The 18,653-nt window shown below is 39.3% G+C and overlaps 1 protein-coding gene across 3 annotated transcripts in view; it reads left to right on the forward strand.

Moving 5' to 3' along the window:
* FBXO25 (F-box protein 25) overlaps window positions 1-18,653 on the forward strand; it is a 107,918-nt gene that overhangs the window by 65,956 nt on the left and 23,309 nt on the right. For all 3 annotated transcript variants that reach the window (XM_075556406.1, XM_075556407.1, XM_075556408.1), the window contains exons 6-7: window positions 12,596-12,689; window positions 13,406-13,590. In XM_075556406.1, the coding sequence (XP_075412521.1) occupies window positions 12,596-12,689; window positions 13,406-13,590 (279 nt within the window). The remainder of the gene's footprint in view (window positions 1-12,595; window positions 12,690-13,405; window positions 13,591-18,653) is intronic.

Consider the following 18,653-nt stretch of genomic DNA (forward strand, 5'->3'; position numbering starts at 1 on the left):
AAGAGGCCAGGTGCTAAAATGCAACTTCATTAAGCACATGCACAGGGGAAGCCTGAACAGGAGGCCCCTGAGCCCAGCACGTCTCCTTCCTGCAGCTAAGGTGAGGAATGGTGGCCCTCAGTTTGTCAGGAGTAGAACAGGGCTCTGAAACCAGGTTGCCCAGCTGCACTGGGGCCTAGGAATAAGCCCTGCTTCCTCCACTCCTGTGTCTCGGTTTCAGCACGAGATAACTGCTCTCTAGGTCAGTGTCTTTAAGGAGAAGGTAACTGGACATGAAGAGTTGATGGAGGCTCCTTGCTTCCCCCAAATCAGTGGAGTATCTGCTTCAGTGTCCCCATCTGAACAGAAGGTCCTGGCTATCCCCCAGTGATATCGTTATGTAACCCCAGCTTGGGACCCCTATTCAGTGCTTCTGCCACTAACCACATCCCTCCTGCTATTGGCCTTTCAACTTGCAGTCCAGATCCTAGCCGGATTCCACCAGTGCAGGCCACCAGATGAGTTCCTAATACCTTTACCCAATAAAAGGATACCTGCCACACATCCTGCCGGGGGGAGGAAGGGGAGGAAGAGGAAGTATTCTAAAGGTTAAGCTGGTAAATATAACTCTGGAGACTCACTGTGCTCAGTTTCCTCTTCTACAATAATGTGGATGTTTTAACCCAAAATAACTCATCTAAAATTGGGGGAATTACCTAAGGGCACAAATGTGGACTCTGTCCTTTACCACTGCTTTCCTGAATGCATGATGGGGGTAGGCAGTGCCTGGTTGTTGTTAAGTGCCGTTTAGCTGGTTTCAATCATAGCAATCCTTTGTACAACAGAACAAAACACTGCCTGATCTAGAACCACAAGTCATGTTTGAGCTCATTTTTGTAGTAACAATATCATTCTATCTCATGGAGCGTCTCTTGTCTTTTTGTTCAGCCTCGACTTTACTAAGCATAGGAGCTGCTTCCTCTGATATTGTATACAAAATTTGTGAAACAAAGTCTCAACATCCTTGCTTCTACTGAACTTTATGGCTGTATTTCTTCCAAATAGATGTTTGTTCTAATGGTGCTTGGTATATTCAGTAGTCTTTGTGGACACCATAGTTCAAAGCCATCCATTTCCTCCAGCCTTCCTTATTTCTTGTCCAGTATTGCATGCATAGGAGGCAATTGGAAATACCGTGGCTTGGGCTTGATGTGCCTTAGTCCTCTAAGTGACATTGTTAGCAGAATTCATGTTCTTGCCTTACCAAGAGAAAGGTTTACTTTTGGAAGACTTGGGCCATCACAGAGATTTTATTAAGCAACTCTTAAGGAAGAAAACAATTCATTCAAGCTAACATGACCAGTCTCAATATTTCTGCCTTCCAAGCAGTTTTTTTAAGAGTTCCATGTGTATGACATTCCTCTGCACTTCCTCCTGCTCTCTCCAAATCTTCACCTAGGCTCAACATCTTGGCTTTATTAACAGTTTAAAAGGGTTTTGCCCAGTGAAATATGTCACATGATTTCTTGACTGCTATATCTATTGGCACTGATTGTGGATCCATGTGAAGTGAAATCCTTGACAATTTTCTGTTTGACCCTTTCCTTAACCCTTTCCTGTTTATCATGATGTTACTTACAGTGGTTCACACATTGGGCTGAAATCTGCATGGTTGGCAGGTTAGCAGTTCGAAACCACCAGCAGCTCCATGAGAAAAAACTGGGCATTCTACTCCGATAAACATTTACAGGTCAGAAACTCACAGTGGGTCACTATGAGTCACTATTGACTCAATGGCAGTGAGTTTTACTTACCGATCATGTGTGAGGATCTTTATGTTTTCTTTGTATTGAAGTTGTAATCCATGCTAAAGGCTGTAGCTTTGAGCTTTTATGTTTGGGGGGCCTATAGGCTTTGTTCGCGCAGCCCTGCTGGCATAGTGGTTCGAGTTGGGCTGTGATCTGCAAGGCCAACGCTGTTTGAAATCACCATCCCATCTTCAGGAGAAAGACTGGGCTTTCTACTCCCACAAACAGTTACTGTTTCGGAAACTTACAGAGGCATTTCTCCCCTGCCCGATATGGTTGGCATGGACTAGATGGCAGGGAGTTTAGTTGGTTAGCTCGCAGCAAGCGTGATGTGTCACTGCCTATCATTGGATGATAGGCGAAGTAATTTGCCACACCTCCTCCATTCTCGCTGAAAATCTGTAGCATCAGAACCTGCAACATTTGCCCTTGGGCAAATAAAATAGTAAATTGTTTCTTATTGACAAATTTAAAACTTCTGACCCGAAATTAGTTCACCAACAGGTTTGTGAGGTTTTTTATTGTTTCCTTGTTTGTTTGCTACCTCACCCTAAGTGGCAAATCGACTTTTCTTTCCTGTTCTAGTAAGAAGATCATTTAAAAAAAAAAGTCATGTGTGACTAAATGAGAAAGACTAGGATTTTTTTAATTTAAATTTTTAGATGTCTCTGGACTGCCAGTAGGTTAAGTGTGAATCTTCCTTGAAATTACTTTCCTGTTTAATGTTAACTCGCTAGGCATTAAGTACTTCATCACCATAAAAACCTGTATTTTTGTAAGCAAAAGTTATTTACTTCCCTGTGAATTCTCCATTCTCTTTTGCAAAAGGAAACATTTCCTAATTTGCAATTTTTATTAAATCTCATATCAAACATTGTTATTCCTTTGAATTTATACATGATTATGTTTTAACACGATTAACTATATATTCCTAGTAGTTCTAAATGTGAAGAATAAACAAAATAGATTTGTGCTGCCCTCTGAAAATTGTGCATGATTTGTAGTAATACTTACTTAAAAAGAATGGCATCAATTGTCCATGTTTTCATAACCTTTCTCCAAGTCTGTAAAGTCATTCTTAAGCACATATACTGGAATAAATCAGAAAATATTGCTTTAAATCATAGAAATTCTTATTAACTGTGTCAAAATATGAAGCTCTATATATTTTATATACGAGGGAGTACCCCCAGAAGATTCTGATTTTTTTCTCAAAGCCATTATTTAATTTCTTTCTTTTTTTTTTTTTTACAAAACAACTGTATCAACTTCAAAGCACTTAATACATTTGTCAAATCTATTATTCCATTTTTGGAAATGTTTTTCAAACTAATTGGTTTGGATGGATAGCAGTATTTCACTTGTTTTTTCTCCACCTCTTCTATGTCATCAAATCATTGTCCTTTCATGTCACTCTTCTTTCATGGAAACAAAAAGAAGTCACACAGAGCAAGGTTGGGTGTGTAGGGCAAGAGAGGCATGCTGTTTTTTTGTTGCCAAAAACCTGGTTCACATAGATGGCTACATGAGCAGGTGCATTGTTGTGGTGGCAAAACCAATCCCCAGTCTGCCATAAATCAGGCCTTTTTGTCGCGCACTGTTATGCTGTCTTGTCAGGACATCTAAATAGAAACCTTGATTAACAGTCTGAGCTGGTGGAACGAACTCCAAATGCACTACGAGTTGACATTTTGTCCATTTGAGAATTTGATGGATGCTCAGAACGAGGTTTGTCATTGACATTTCATCTTTTTTGAAATGAGGAAACCACTTGTACATTTCCCTTTTTCCCGTAGCGCTGTCCTTGTAAGCTATCTTCAACATCACAACAGTTTCTGGGGCACTTTTCCCAAGCAGGTAACAAAATTTCACAGCCTCACGCTATTCTTTTTTTTTTAAATCATTTTATTGGGGGCTCATACAACTCTTATCACAATCCATACATCCATCAATTGTGTAAAATGAATTTGTACATTCATTACCCTCATCATACTCAAAACATTTGCTCTCCACTTAAGCCCCTGGCACCAGCTCCTCATTTTTCCCCCTTCTTCCCCATTCCTCCTCCCTCATGAGCCCTTGATAATTTATAAATTGTTATTTTGTCATATCTTACACTGTCTGACGTCTCCCTTTACCCACTTTTCTGTTGTCCATACCCCAGGGAGGAGGTTATACGTAGATTCCTATAATCGGTTCCCCCGTTCGCCCTACCCTCCCTCCAACCTCCTGGTATCACCACTCTCAGCACTGGTCTGGAAGGGATCATTCATCTTGGATTCCCTGTGTTTCTAGTTCCTATTTGTACCAGTGTACATCCTCTGGTCTAGCCAGATTTGTAAAATATAATTGGGTTCATGATAGTGGGTGGGGAGGAAGCATTTAGAGAGGAAAGTTGTATGTTTCATCGTTGTTACACTGCACCCTGACTGATTCATATCCTCTGTGTGACCCTTCTGTAAGGTGATGTCCACTTGCCTACAGATGGGCTTTGGGTCCCCACCCCATACTCCCTCCTGCCATTCACAGTGATATGATATTTTGTTCTTTCTTGATACCTGATCCGTTCGATACCTCGTGATCACACAGACTGGTGTGCTTCTTCGATGTGGGCTTTGTTGCTTATGAGCTAGATGACTGCTTGTTTACTTTCAAGTGTTTAAGACCCTAGACACTATATTTTTTGATAGCCGGGCTCCATCAGCTTTCTTCACCACATTTGTTTATGTACCTGCTTTGCCTTCATTGATCGTATTGGGAAGGTGAGCATCATGGAATGCCAGTTTAATAGAACAATGTGTTCTTGCTTTGAGTGAGTGCTTGAGTGGAGGCCCAATGTCCATCTTAATACTAAACCTATAAATAATTTGCCTCCCAGCTCTTTCCTCTACTTCCTTTTACTTCCCACTTGTCCTACTATCATGCTCAACCTTCATTTGGGTTTCAGTAATTCCTCTCGGTTACATTATGCTTGGTCACTCACTACCAGGCCTCCTACAACCTCCTCACCACCGATTTGGATCATTTGTTGTTCCCTTGTCCCTGGGTTTGTCATGCTGTTCTCTTAAATCCGCCATCACCAAAACCAAGGTTGGAGCGAAACTGCTTTTACAGAAAATTCAGTTTCCAGAGAGAACCTTCCCAAGAAACACCACTCAGTGCACTACCTCAGAGCAAGTTGCTTGATGCTCACTTATGGGAAAAATCCGTACTGCGAAAGCCTTGCACACCAGAGCTTTTTCCAGTTTTTTTGAGTACCCCCTCATATTCTCCATCTAGGCATGTAGACTTCTGAAAGTGGTATTTCCATCTCTCTGAGTTTTCTGCATTATGATTTGTGCCATGTGAAAATGGTAGTTTTACTACCTTGCAGGGACTCAAATCATGTTCCTTTGAAAACTTCTATGAGTTTTAGAAATAAGAAAAATTCTGAAAGGATGAGATCAGGTCTATAGGCTACGGAGTAAGATTATCCAATAGTTTAGTCCTTGCTGCCCTCAAAGAATGAGTGGATGCATATTATTATGGTGCAAAAATCTTTTCAAGACCACTTTTCAGCCTTTTTCTCACCAGTGCAATTTTCATTGTTCTTAAACTTCTTCCTAATAATAATAATTCCCTGATAGTCCTTTGTCCTTTGAGAAAACATTTCAGGATGACACATTTGAGGGCCCCAAAAGCAGTTGCCTTCTGATCTTTATGCCTTAAATTTAACTGTCCCAGCGATCCCCTCAGAAGCCAGTTTTGATTGGACCTTTGCTTTGAGGTCACTGTAAAGAGACTAAGTTGTAGTCAGTTATAACACTGAGCAAACTTGTCTGCAGACATCACTGAGGTCACAGAGAAATTCTGAAGCATTTAAAAAAATAAAATTATGCGTGTATGAACTGGAGGAAATGCCAATACTTTGTGGCATATCCTTATGCACACACATTTTAAATTTTCTTCTTAGATAGATTATTCAGGAACATTCTTTGGTTTTTAAATAGCTATGATTTTTTTGTTTATTAATTATAATTTTGCTACATTATTACAAGAGAAAATGGCCTGTAAACTCTCTACTGTGTTGAAACATATTTTCTTTTGTGACCATTTTAAAAATTGCTTTTTATAAATATTGACACATAATAAAAATAGATATTCTCTAAGAAGTGACTTTCTGTTTTCAACACAAGTTTTATTAGTTATATAGTTCTTCTACTCTACATCCTTGTTTGGGCTGTCGAATTTGAAGAAATACACACACACACACAAACCCTAACAAACAGTATTGTTAACAATTTCCATCAGATTTTGCTGCATATTTTTAGCTAGATACAAGATTGTGATTGGTTGTATTTCCTCTGTAAATATATGTGTCTTTGCCCTTTCCTCTTCCTTTTTTAATATAAATTAGGTGCATTCTTATATTGCAAATCGTCAGCTTTTTTTTCTAACAGTTTAAATTACTTGTCAAACACCTACAGTAGTTTGCACCTCAACCACTCCCTGATTTCTCTTCTCCCTCCTGTGGACTACTGTCTTACCTCAAGTTAGCACCCATCAACAGTCGAGCTATTGAGAACTTCCGGAAAGATGGTGCCAATGTAGGGACATCCATCTGCATTTCCCCGTGAGTGGTTGCCACATCTGCTGGGATAGGGGTCAGTTGGGGGGATTTGGACCTAGCCCTGGGGTCTCATAGCACTCAGGGAAACTTTGGGCATATTCACCACAGACGGCTCAGCTGTACTCGCTACGGCATGCATCCCCCTGGGTTCTTATGTGCCTGAGAACTGAGCAACACAATCCCCAGCCCCAGAGACCCTTGCACAGGGTGCTACCCTGGGCTACCTCTGCCACGCACGTGTGTCACGGTCTCCTGCATTTCCCACCCTAGCAACCAGCGTGTCTCAATCCTTTGAGCTGCTCCTTGTGCCTTCCCTGGCGACATGCCTTACGCCCAAGTTTGCTGCTTCTCTTCTTGTGCCTCCAACTGCCCACATGTGCTTCCTCCCCCTCCCCACCGCAACTCACCATACACTGCACTACCAATGCTCTTGCTGCCTTCACACCACCCTCTGACTCACCCAAACCTACAGGCTACCCACTCGTGCTTCCCATGCCACCGGCCATCCGTGGACTAGCACTCTGTCTCTGTGCTCACCTCCAAACTGGGTTGGAGGCCAGGATAGACTGCCCCTTTGGGGTATCACAAGGACATCCACATGGACTTCTGGAGGCCCTGCATTCTGGAGACTGATGTGGCCAGAAGATCTGAATCCCAAATGGGATAATCCCGTTGCCAAGCTCCTGCATACCACCCCATGACAGCAAGGGTGAAGCTAGGCCCTCCAGATAGGTAAATCCAGCTTTCTAGGGAGAGAGCCAGCCCCAGTGAGACAGAGACACGGGTTGAACTGTGATATACCTGGCTCCATGTAGTTTTTAGACTTATTAACTTCTGAGATAGAAAACACAGGGCTCCTTTCCTGTATCTTATTTCTCCTATACACCCAGATGAATTGGAACTCAGCATGTTAAACTTGGCGAACTTCCCCACCCCTGGCAAGGTAGCTAGAGAACATGGCGTCCCACCAGCCTTAGCTAGACTGCATCTGATCAGAAGCCCTTCCTCTGTGGGACACCAACTACAATAGCCTATATCCACCCTGGGACCGTACATAAGGAGTAGAGAATGCTGAGTTGCTACACAACTCAGGGGACCTTCTGTTATGAACATAAAAAATTGAATGATGGCACTCTCCCTTTTATAATTTATAGGGTCTGTAAGGGACTCTGAGACATTTAATATACCTCTTGTGCACCCCAACCACCACACCCTCTAGAACCTGCTTCTTTCACCTCGATCATAACAACTCTCCCACTTACCAACTAAAAACATATGCCCCATAAGTTTCTTCACAGCTTCATTAAAGATTAACACATGGGCAGGTTTCCTAAGATTAATACCACTAACTAAAACATATTCCCAAACATCTATATCCTATTTATCTTATACACTCAACTAACACGCCTTCATTATCTATACACAATACCTTTTCTAGCACCAAGCTGAGTCCTCCCCTAACAAATAGACCCAGCTTATCCTCCCTACTAATTACAGAAGCCGACACTGTCCTTAGTTCATCCATGAGGCAACACAGACCAAAAACAATATCAGCAGCTACCATAAAAAATCTAGTGAAATGAAAAGCAATTAACTGAAAATGACCCAAACTTAACAGTTTATACAGAAGAACCAGCCCTTGAATTATCAGACATAGAATTCAAGAGAATGTTGTTGAGAGTCATACAAGAGTTTAGGGGATCAATCCTGAAAACAGATGAAAAAAAAACACAAAAATCCTCACACTAAAAGGAAATTCAGGAGTTTTAAGATGAGGTAGCAGAATTAAGAAACAATGTGAAAGATCTCAACAATAGAATGGAGGAAATGGAAAATTGAATCAGCGAACCAAGCAGAATTCAGCAAAGGAGAAAAGCAATCAAACAAAAAAGCAAAGAAACAGATGATGAAGTTCCATGAAGCATAACAATATTTGAATTATTGGGGTCCCTAAGCAGGAAGGAAAAAAAATAAGCCTACAATTAAAATAGTAAGGGAATTCTTGGAAGAGAATTTCCCCAGTATCACAAAGGAGGAGATAATAAATATCCAGGAAGCAGAGAGAACACCACTTAGATTACCACCATCACCACCACCACCACCCCTCAAAAAAACCACTTCCAAAACATCGAGTAGTCAAATTATCCAACTTCAAAGAAAAGGAAAGAATTATGAGAGCTAGAGAGAAAAGCAGTCACATATAAAAGTAAACATATAAAAATAAACTCAGACCTCTCTGCAGAGACCATACATGAAAGAAGAAATTGGAGCAGCATATTCCGAAAGCTGAAAGACAACTGTCACCAAGAATCCTTTACCAGCAAAACTTTCCATCCAACTGGAAGGAGAAATAAATGTTTTCCCAAATAAGGAGATATTTAGAGAATATGTTAAAAAATAAAACCAGGCATTAATATCAAGAATTGAGGGTGAAACACAAAACGGGAAGTCACAACAGACCCAAATGAAATAAAACAGATTATTAACATAGTACTACGAAAGACTATATTTTACAAATTTAATAACATGAAGGACATGGACAATTATCTAGAAAACCTCTCTCCCTAAATTGTGACATATGGACATTAAGAATTTGAACAGACCCATAGCAAAATAAGAAATGGATAAAGTAATCAAGAAACTCCCAACTAAAACATTGCCTGGTCCAGTTGGATTCACAGGAGAATTCTACCACGCATGCAGAGAAGAAGTGATGCCAATCAATCATAATCTCCACCAGAACATAGGGACAGCACACTACCAAACTCATTCTATGAAGCCAGCATAATAACCCTGATTCAAAACTTGGGCAAAGACCATAAAAGTATAGAGAACTACAAATCGATACCTCTTGAACATAGATGCAAAACTCCTCAACAAAATCTTGGCCAATAGAATCCAACAGCATATCCAAAAAGTGATACATTATAACCAAGTGGGATTCATATCAGGGATGCAGGAAAGTTTAAGCATTTGAAAAATAATTAACATAATCTACCATATTAAGAAGAAAAAGGACAAGAACCATATGATCATATCAATTGATGCAGGGGGAAAAATTGATAATATCCAACATCCATTCCTAATAAAAACTCTCAAGAATGTAGGGTTGGAGGGGAAATTCTCAATACAATAAAGGCCGTATACGAAAAACCAATAGCCAATATTACACTCCATAGAGAAAAGCTGAAAACTTTTCCACTGAATAAGGGATTCTGACAAGGATGTCCCTTATCCCCACTTTTATTCAATGTTGCTTTAGAATTCCTAGCCATTACCATAAGACAGTGGCAAGAGATCAAGGAAGTACAAATGGGTAAAAAAGAAGTACAACTTTCACTATTTACAGATAATATGATTTTATATATTGAGATTCCCAAGATTTCCACAACAGGATTACTGGAAAAATAGAGGAGTTTGGTACTGTAGCAGGACACAAGATTAACAAGTAGAAATCAATCAGGTTCCTATATGCCAGTGATAAGAATACCAAAAACTGTATCAAGGAAATGATGCCCTTCACAATACCCATTCAGGAGCTGAAATACTTAGGAATAAACCTAGGAGGACAAACAATGGGAAAGTGTGTGAGGGGCGACAGAGGACGATGTAAGATACTAAAATAATAATCCGTAACTTCTCAAGGGTTCAGGAGAGAGGGAAGGTAGTGGGGGGAGGGGAAGAAATGGGGAGCTTAAGTGGGAAGAGAATGCTTTGATAATGATGATGGCAGCATATGTGCCAATGTGGACACACTGGATGAGTGCATAGATTGTGATAAGAGATGTAAGAGCCCTCAATAAAGGTATTTAATTTAAAAATGGGTCAAAAGGGAAAACCAATCATAAGACGTTACATTTTAACCCAACGGTATTTACAGTAATCCACTTTCCAATGTATTCTGTCTCTGGACCAAACCTTCACATCTCTGCTCAGTGGTCCACGGGAATTCAAAGGAGGCTTTATCCACATGGAAAACCTGCAAATGGATTATACGTTGTCACTCTCCTCCATAGCCTTCTGTAAACTAAGTGTTCAGAATTTAGGCTTAACCCATTCCCTCCCCTGGTCTAAGTTACAGCATCCAGTCCAACTTATATTAGAAATAAAGGTGTTATCTTAACTTCAATTAACCTGAAAATTTTTTCCCTCTAAATTGGTTGTAACTCAGGCTTGGAAAATTAATCAACATTAAAATAGTGCTCTTCTGATGATGGTCAAAGTATAGAAGAAATTTAATAATATTTAGTTGATATATTTGGCAAAATACAGAAACAGCATTGTAATTACAGCAGTGAGTTTCTCAGGAATGCTTGGTATAATTGAGTCTGATTTTCTGGCCAATGTATATATATATATATATGAAGTTGTAAAATTATGATCTTCAGAGCATTATTGTCAGAACATGATTGCCCTGTTTATAAATGTGTTAGGATTAATAGTGTCAACATGACTGTGAGTTAGCATTTTCTCCTCTGATTCTCTGGCAATCAATACATGCAGCATGAAGAATTGATAAGAGGCTGTGAAATACTTCATTTCCAGACTAAAGGGAGGCAGATATAATTCCCAGACTCTAATATATATGTAAGACTTAACAAAAGCAGCTAAGATTGGCCAGTAGTATTATAGTGAGAAGTGAACTGAAGTACAGAGGGGGACAAAAAGGAACTCAGCAAGGGTAGACAATCGGAGACACCAACTAACACACATTGTAAAGAGGACTCACAAGAAAGGCAAACATTGTGTAAACTACTCCTTGCGGTGATAGAATTATAGGGGAAAGGGATGTCATCCAAAGATTTCTTGTACTCAGGTTTATATGAGAGGCCAAAGGGGTGTTTCTAGATGAACCATGTTGAGGGGAACAGGAGGGACAGCCTTTCTCTGTGGGAACATTGAAAGAGCCTTTAGAAATTCAAACTAGCATCCCCTCCTGGATCCTTTTATAAACTAGGAGATCTAGGAAATTTTATCCCTACAAAAGAAGGGATTTTCACAGGGTCAATGTGGTCTAAGGAAAAGTTAACTTTACAAAGAGAGTATGTGTACAAAACTTAAAACATCTACAAAAACATTTCTTAGAAGCATAAAATTAAAATCAAACCTGTTGTATTAATAAATGTAAACCAATTATTAAAAGATCTTCAGGTTGGAGCAAAAGCAAAACTTAACTAACGTAAAATGAACTCATTGAGAAAAATGAAAAAATAAAATAAATGGGAAAGGTATATGCCACACAATTATAAACAGAAATAAATGAGGCAAAATGTCAAAGGAAAGGAGGGCACTACAATGTACCAAAAGGAGCATCTCGGAGTGAGTGTTTACCAGGAGTACCTGTGCCCCAAAGCCTGGGATTCGAGGAGACCCAACAGAAAAAGAATCATTCTGAGTAGTAGAAGACATTAATTCATACACATTGTGTCTCATTGATTCTGTTAATGTTAGTATTGTTGTTTTCTAAAAATTCTGCAGTTTATATGTTTGTGAAACAAAGTTTAATTAAAGAAAATTTTTGTTTTGTTTTTTCTTTTAATATTACAAATATAAAACCTTTTGCATTTCTAATTACCTAGTCAGTAAACAACAGGGAGCCTGGGTGTGTAGTCTTCTAAATATATTTGTTAATAAGTAAGGGGACTGGTTCTCAGCATCTATTTTGATCTCTTTTTAATATACTTTAAAAAGAGCTCTTGTGCTGCTGTCAGGTAAACATTGGATGGCTAAACATAAAGTGGGCACTTCGAAAGCCACTAGCCTCAGAGTGAGGCAAAGAAGATGAGGAAATCTGCTGCTGGAAAGATTGACAGCTCTAGAAACCCTTCCTAGAGGAGCTCGAGGATCCTACAGGAAGGGTTTGATTGGGTGTGGCTAACGTCCTATGAAGACTGGAAAGTTTCTAACTACATTTCATAGACCCTGGCAGCTTGGGTCCAGTACATAAATCAACTTTTTATTAACTAGATGCAGTGCTGCAAAATTGTAAGATTCTCTTACTTTCCTTGTATTAAACATTTATCAGCTTACTGTAGGTAGAGTGGTGTCTTTCCTATAACTGAACTCAGACAAATCGACAATTTAGAATACCTAATTCTGGCATATCTTCTATATCCCAATTTGTTTTATATCATAGTTTTATCTTTATTTAGTATAAATGTATATATTGCTTAGCGTTTTTCTTCCTTTTTCTTTTAAGCTACTGCAGCTAATTGCAAAATCCCAATTAACTTCTTTGAGTGGTGTGGCACAAAAGAATTATTTCAACATTTTGGATAAAATAGTTCAAAAAGGTAAGACAACCACTAATATTTTTAATAATATAAATTTTAATTATATATTTGTTCAAAGAATATGAGGTTTTTTGTGTATTTTGTTCTCCCCAGTATATATGCTCTTAAAATCAATAATGTCAAATAATAGGATAATATTAGACATGGATGCAAGTTAGAAGTTGGTCCTTAATTTCTTAATTTTCTATGTTACTGTAGTTTAATTTTTTTAATTGAATCTTCATACAAAAGTATGTACTATTTTGAAAAGGTCATTTAATTCCTGAATTTGAAAAAGATACTTTAATTTCATAATAGCTACCCAATCAGTTAGTTTTAGGGCAATATTTGTATAATTACAAAAGTTCTGAATTAACTTAAGCATCAAACAAACCAATAATTTATTGAATAAGTTATAATAGTATTAATTCATAGTTATTAATAAAGTCATATTTCACAAAGAATTTTTGCATATAAAGAAATTGAAGCCTATATATGAATTTTTAACATTACTTTTCTTTATGTTAAGTACAAAATAAATTGCAAGCTGGTCATTTTACGGTCAAAATTGTTGACCCAATTGAATAAATAATATCAGGCAAAGAGTTTTTTAAAAACTGATAATACTTTGGATCTTCCAAAAATTAAATTAATTTTCAGTAACAGTGAAATTAGATTATTGTAAAAAGGGGTGTTTAGCTTCAACCCTTGGCCCACGCCTTTTTTCTTTATTCTAGTTCTCCGTGACCACCAAAATCCTCGCCTAATAAAAGACCTTCTCCAAGACCTAAGTTCTACACTTTGTATTCTTATTAGAGGAGTAGGAAAGTCTGTACTGGTGGGAAATATCAATATTTGGATTTGCCGATTGGAAACGATCCTCACCTGGCAACAACAGCTACAGAATCTCCAGATGACTAAGGTACACATTTATTGACTTAAAAAATTATTACAATGAATTTTTGTAATTCAAAAGCCATTGCCTCTTCTAGCATATGTGAAAAACCCATAGATCTTTTTGAAAGATTTTTTTAACTCTCTTGCAAGTATTATTAAGTTGTTTTTGAATTGGGACCAAAAGAACCCTTAATGGCTTAGAGATGGTAATCATTAAACAAAGCTGATCCGATGAGTGATTAGATGGTAAATTAATTTACCTTTAAAGGAAATTAAAGTGTTTCAGGCTGCTAAAATAACATTAAATAAATAAAGCTAATCTATAATTGCAAGTTACCATATATACTCATGTATAAGCCGAACTTTTCGGCACATTTTTATACATTTTTTGTGGTAAAATTCGGTGTCTCGGCTGATATTCGGATAGGTGTACACTCGAGTACATGTGGTAATTCTCCATTTCTCTCCTTCTTGCTGCTCTAAGTTTAGTTGTTCTGCCCTACCTCCTTTGCTTTCTTTCTTTTCTGTATGTGTTATTTTATAGTTCTTCGACAACAGAGCCCATAGGGGGAATATTTTGACATCTGGTTTCAGTAAGAAAATGCTAAGATTATTGATCAAAGTAAGCATTTTGGACTGTCTTTTGTCTTGAAGAGTAAACTGCAGACTGTGAAGGAATTATATAGATATGGGTATAGAAACAGAAATATTACTCTTCTATATGAAGGAAGTGTTTTCAAAAGTCACCATGGAATTCCTTAACTTTTTATCTTTTATTAGCCATGTAACTGTCAGCTTTACAAAGAAAAAGTAGTGATACTCAATTTTAATCTAACTGAATTATCAATAAGCATTCAGTTTCAGCTAACAAAATTTGAAATGAACATTGTCATAGAAGTGCTATTACCAGTAACTCAGAGGTCTCTATAATTGGGTCTACTCTACCTGATTTACTTCATTTCTCATGTATAAATGTGTGTTATGGAAATTTGCATGTAAGATGTTTAAAACCTGGAACGTCTGCTAGATGTTTGCTAGCGAAGCATTGATGTACATTTTAGAAAAATACAAGGCGGTTGTGATTCAGAGAAAGACCAACAAACAATATTTCTAGCCTAATTGCGAAGTTTGAAGCAGGACCTAACTGTTGTGCATTATTAAGAAAGGAATATATATCAACAACAGCCCCTCACATGAATGAGGATAGCACAGGAACCACAGGATTGAGTCTGAATGTATCACAAAAGAAAGTTAAAGAAGAAAGGAAGGACATAATATTTCAGCCTTGCTGACTTGTGGAAAAGCAAGAAAGAGGTATAAAATGTTTCGTTCCCAAAGCATATTTTTATATCTTCTCTTTAGTTTACATTAACTTGGTGGAATTCACGTCTTTTGGTATGTACAAGTTTCATGTGAGCAGTATTAAGTGCTCTGGAATTCCCATTCTTCACCAAACTTTATGAGTCGCTTATTATGATCTGCACAGATGATTGGCCTTGCATAGTCAAGGAAACAGAAGTACACATCTTTCTTGTGTTCTCTGCTTTAAGAGCCAGTCATTCTAATAGAATGGGGTGTATAAGGGGCAGGGACTTGTTACTGAATGGTTTAAAAACAGGAATGTATCAGGGTTGTGTCATTTCACCAAGCTTATTTGGTCTCTCTGCTGAGCAAATAGTGCAAGAAGCTGGACGGCATGAAGAAGAATCCCACCTCAGAATTGAAGGAAGGCTTATTAACCTGTGATACACAGTTGACACGTCCTTGCTTGCTGGAAGCAAAGAGGACTTCAAACACTTACAATGGAGATCAAAGAATACAGCCTTCAATATGTATTGCAGTGCCATGTAAGGAAGACAGAAATTCTCACAAATGGGCCAATAGACAACATCACCAGGAGAAAATGAGAAAAGACTGAAGTTTGTCGAGAATTTCATTTTACTTGGATCCAAAATCAACACTAACAGAAGTAGCAGCCAAGAAATTGAACAGCATATTGCATCGGGAAAATCTGCTGCACAAGACCTTTATAAATGTAAAAGAGCAAAGAAGTCACTCTAAGGACTACACCTGAGACATGCAACTGACCTATGCAATCACCTTATAGTCATGGGAAACTGGACAATGAGTAAGGAAGCCTGAAGAAGAATTGATGCATTTGAATTATGCTGTTGGAGATGAATATTGAAAACACCATAGACTGCCAGAAAACAAAAAATCTCTTGGAGGAAGTACAACCAAGATGCACCTTAGAAGCAAGGATAGCAAGACTGTCTTATGTACTTTGGACATGTTATCAGGAGAGACCAACCAGTTCCTATAAAAGGACATTATGCTTTTTTATGGTTTTATTAGGGGCTAATACAACTCTTACCACAATCCATACATACATCAGTTGTGTAAAGCACATTTGTAAATTCATTACCCTCATCATTCTCAAAACATTTGCTCTCTACCTAAGCCCCTGGCGCCAGGTCCTCATTTTTCCCCTCCCTCCCTCATGAACCCTGGATAACTTATAAATTATTATTTTGTCAGATCTTGCCCAGTCCGACATTTCTCTTTACCCACTTTTCTGTTTTCAGCCCCCAAGGGAGGGGGTCACATGTAGATCCTTGTAATCGGTTCCCTCTTTCCAACCCACCCTCCTTCTACCCTCCCAGTATCGCTACTCACACCACTTGTCCTGAAGGGATCATCCACCCTGGGTTCACTGTGTTTCCAGGTCCAATCTGTACCAGTGTACATCCTCTAGTCTAGCCAGATTTGTAAGGTAGAATTGGGATCAAGATAGTGGGTGGGGAGGAAATATTTAGGAACTAGAGGAAAGTTGTGTGTTTCATCGTTGCTACACTGAACCCTGACTGGCTCGTCTCCTCCCTGAGATCCTTCTGTAAAGGGATGTCCAGTGGCCTACAAATGGGCTTTGGGTCTCCACTCTGCACTCTCCCCCTCATTCACTATGATATGATGTTTTTGTTCTGATGATGCCTGATTACCTGATCCCTTCAATACCTCGTGATCGCATAGGCTGGTGTGCTTCTTCCATGTGGGCTTTGTTGCTTCTAAGCTAGATGGCCGCTTGTTTACCTTCAAGCATTTAAGACCCCAGACACTATACCTTTTGATAGCCAGGCACCATCAGCTTCCTTCGCCATATTGGCTTATGCACCCATTTGTCTTCAGCGATCGTATCATGGAGATGAGCACACAATGATACGATTTTTGTTCTTTGATGCCTGATAACTGAGATATCTTCGGCGTATTGTGATCACACAGACTGGTGTGCTTCTTCCATGTGGGCTTTGTTGCTTCTGAGCTAGATGACCTCTTTACCTTTAAGTCTTTAAAACCCCAGACACTATATCTTTTTTTTTTTTACATTTTATTAAGGGTTCATACAACTCTTATCACAATCCATACATATACATACATCAATTGTATAAAGCACATCCACACATTCTTTGCCCTAATCATTTTCAAAGCATTTGCTCTCCACTTAAGCCTTTTGCATCAGGTCCTCTTTTTTTCCCCCTCCCTCTCCGCTTCCCCCTCCCTCAACACTATATCTTTTAATAGCCGGGCACCATCAGCTTTCTTCATCACATTTGCTTGTTCACCCGCTTTGTCTTCAGCGGTTGTGTTGGGAGAGTGAGCATCATGGAATGCAACTTTAATAGAACAAAGTGTTCTTGCACTGAGGGAGTACTTGAGTGGAGGCCCAATGTCCATCTGCAACCTTAATACTGAACCTATAAATATATGCACATAAATCTATTTACCCACCCTCATATATAAATATATTTACATATGTACATCACCCCAATTAGACCTCTATACATGCCCTTTGCCTCCTAGCTCTTTCCTCTATTCCTTTTACTTTCCTCTTGCCCCACTATCATGCTCAGCCTTCATTTGGGTTATAGTCATTCCTCTCAGTTACGTTACACTTGATCACGCCCTACCAGGCCTCCTACACCCTCCTCACCACTGATTTGGATCACTTGTTGTTCCCTTTTCCCTGAGTTTGTTGACATCACTTCCTTTCCCCCCACTTCCCCCTCTCCCATGTCCCCCCAGAACTGACAGTCGTGTTGTTTTCTCCTCCAGATTGTTCATCCAGCCTCTTATTTAGACAGACCTGCAGAAATAATAACGTGCACAAAAACAAGACAGAGCAAAACCAAGCAACAAAAGAAAACAACAACAAAAAGCCAGTGACAAAAAAACACACACAACAACAACAAAAAAAGCTTGTAGTTAGTTCAAGGACTATTTATTGACCTTTAGGAGTGTTTTCTGGTGAGCCTAATGGGGTACCAAGACCTGGCCTCACAGTCTATTTTGGTATTCTCTGGGACCTTTGTTGTTCTGTTCCCCTTACTGTTCTGTTGCACAACCTTAGTGTTTTGCCTCTCGATGTGGTGGGATCAGATCAGCTGCAATTCCCACACTGTGTCTCCAGTGTTGTCCCCTGTAGGGCTATGGGTCAATGAGGGATGTCCTGTCTCATTGTGGGGCTGGCCATATGGTCTTCTCTGTGAATTTGCTGCTCTGAGCGGTAATGCCGTCCTCAAGGCTTGGTGGATGATGATGTGCTCCACTCTCTCTTCCTCCCCCCTTCATTTGCTCCCGTGTGCTTTGATCAGACATGTCCGTCTCCCTGAGCTGCAGCTTCAGTGCTGTCCTCTTCTAGGGGGAGGGTCAGCTGTCCACGTAGTTGGGATTGGGGCCAGCCCTCAGACCTCTCCACTGGTTCCCTGCTCCATGCTGGCATGTTGCATTCACATCTTGGAGCACTCAGTTGAAGTCTGGTCCCCCTTTCCCTGTCAAGAGATAAACAATACTCTCCCCTTGGGTAGATTAGTGCCCTATTCCCCCACTACCCATTTCTTTTTCATTTTTTCTCATCCCTCCCTCCTTTTTAGTTGGCTACCATATGTATCCCTGGATTTGTTCTGGCCCCTACCATACTACCTGGTCCTCGCCCCAGGAATGTTTGTATGCAGTAGCTTTTTCCCTATGCCCCTTTTGCATTTTTTAAAGCTTATCTCAGTGGACTTATGTTGTACAAAGTACAATTTTTTA

This window comes from Tenrec ecaudatus, chromosome 8, assembly GCF_050624435.1.
Source record: "Tenrec ecaudatus isolate mTenEca1 chromosome 8, mTenEca1.hap1, whole genome shotgun sequence".
NCBI lineage: Eukaryota > Metazoa > Chordata > Mammalia > Afrosoricida > Tenrecidae > Tenrec > Tenrec ecaudatus.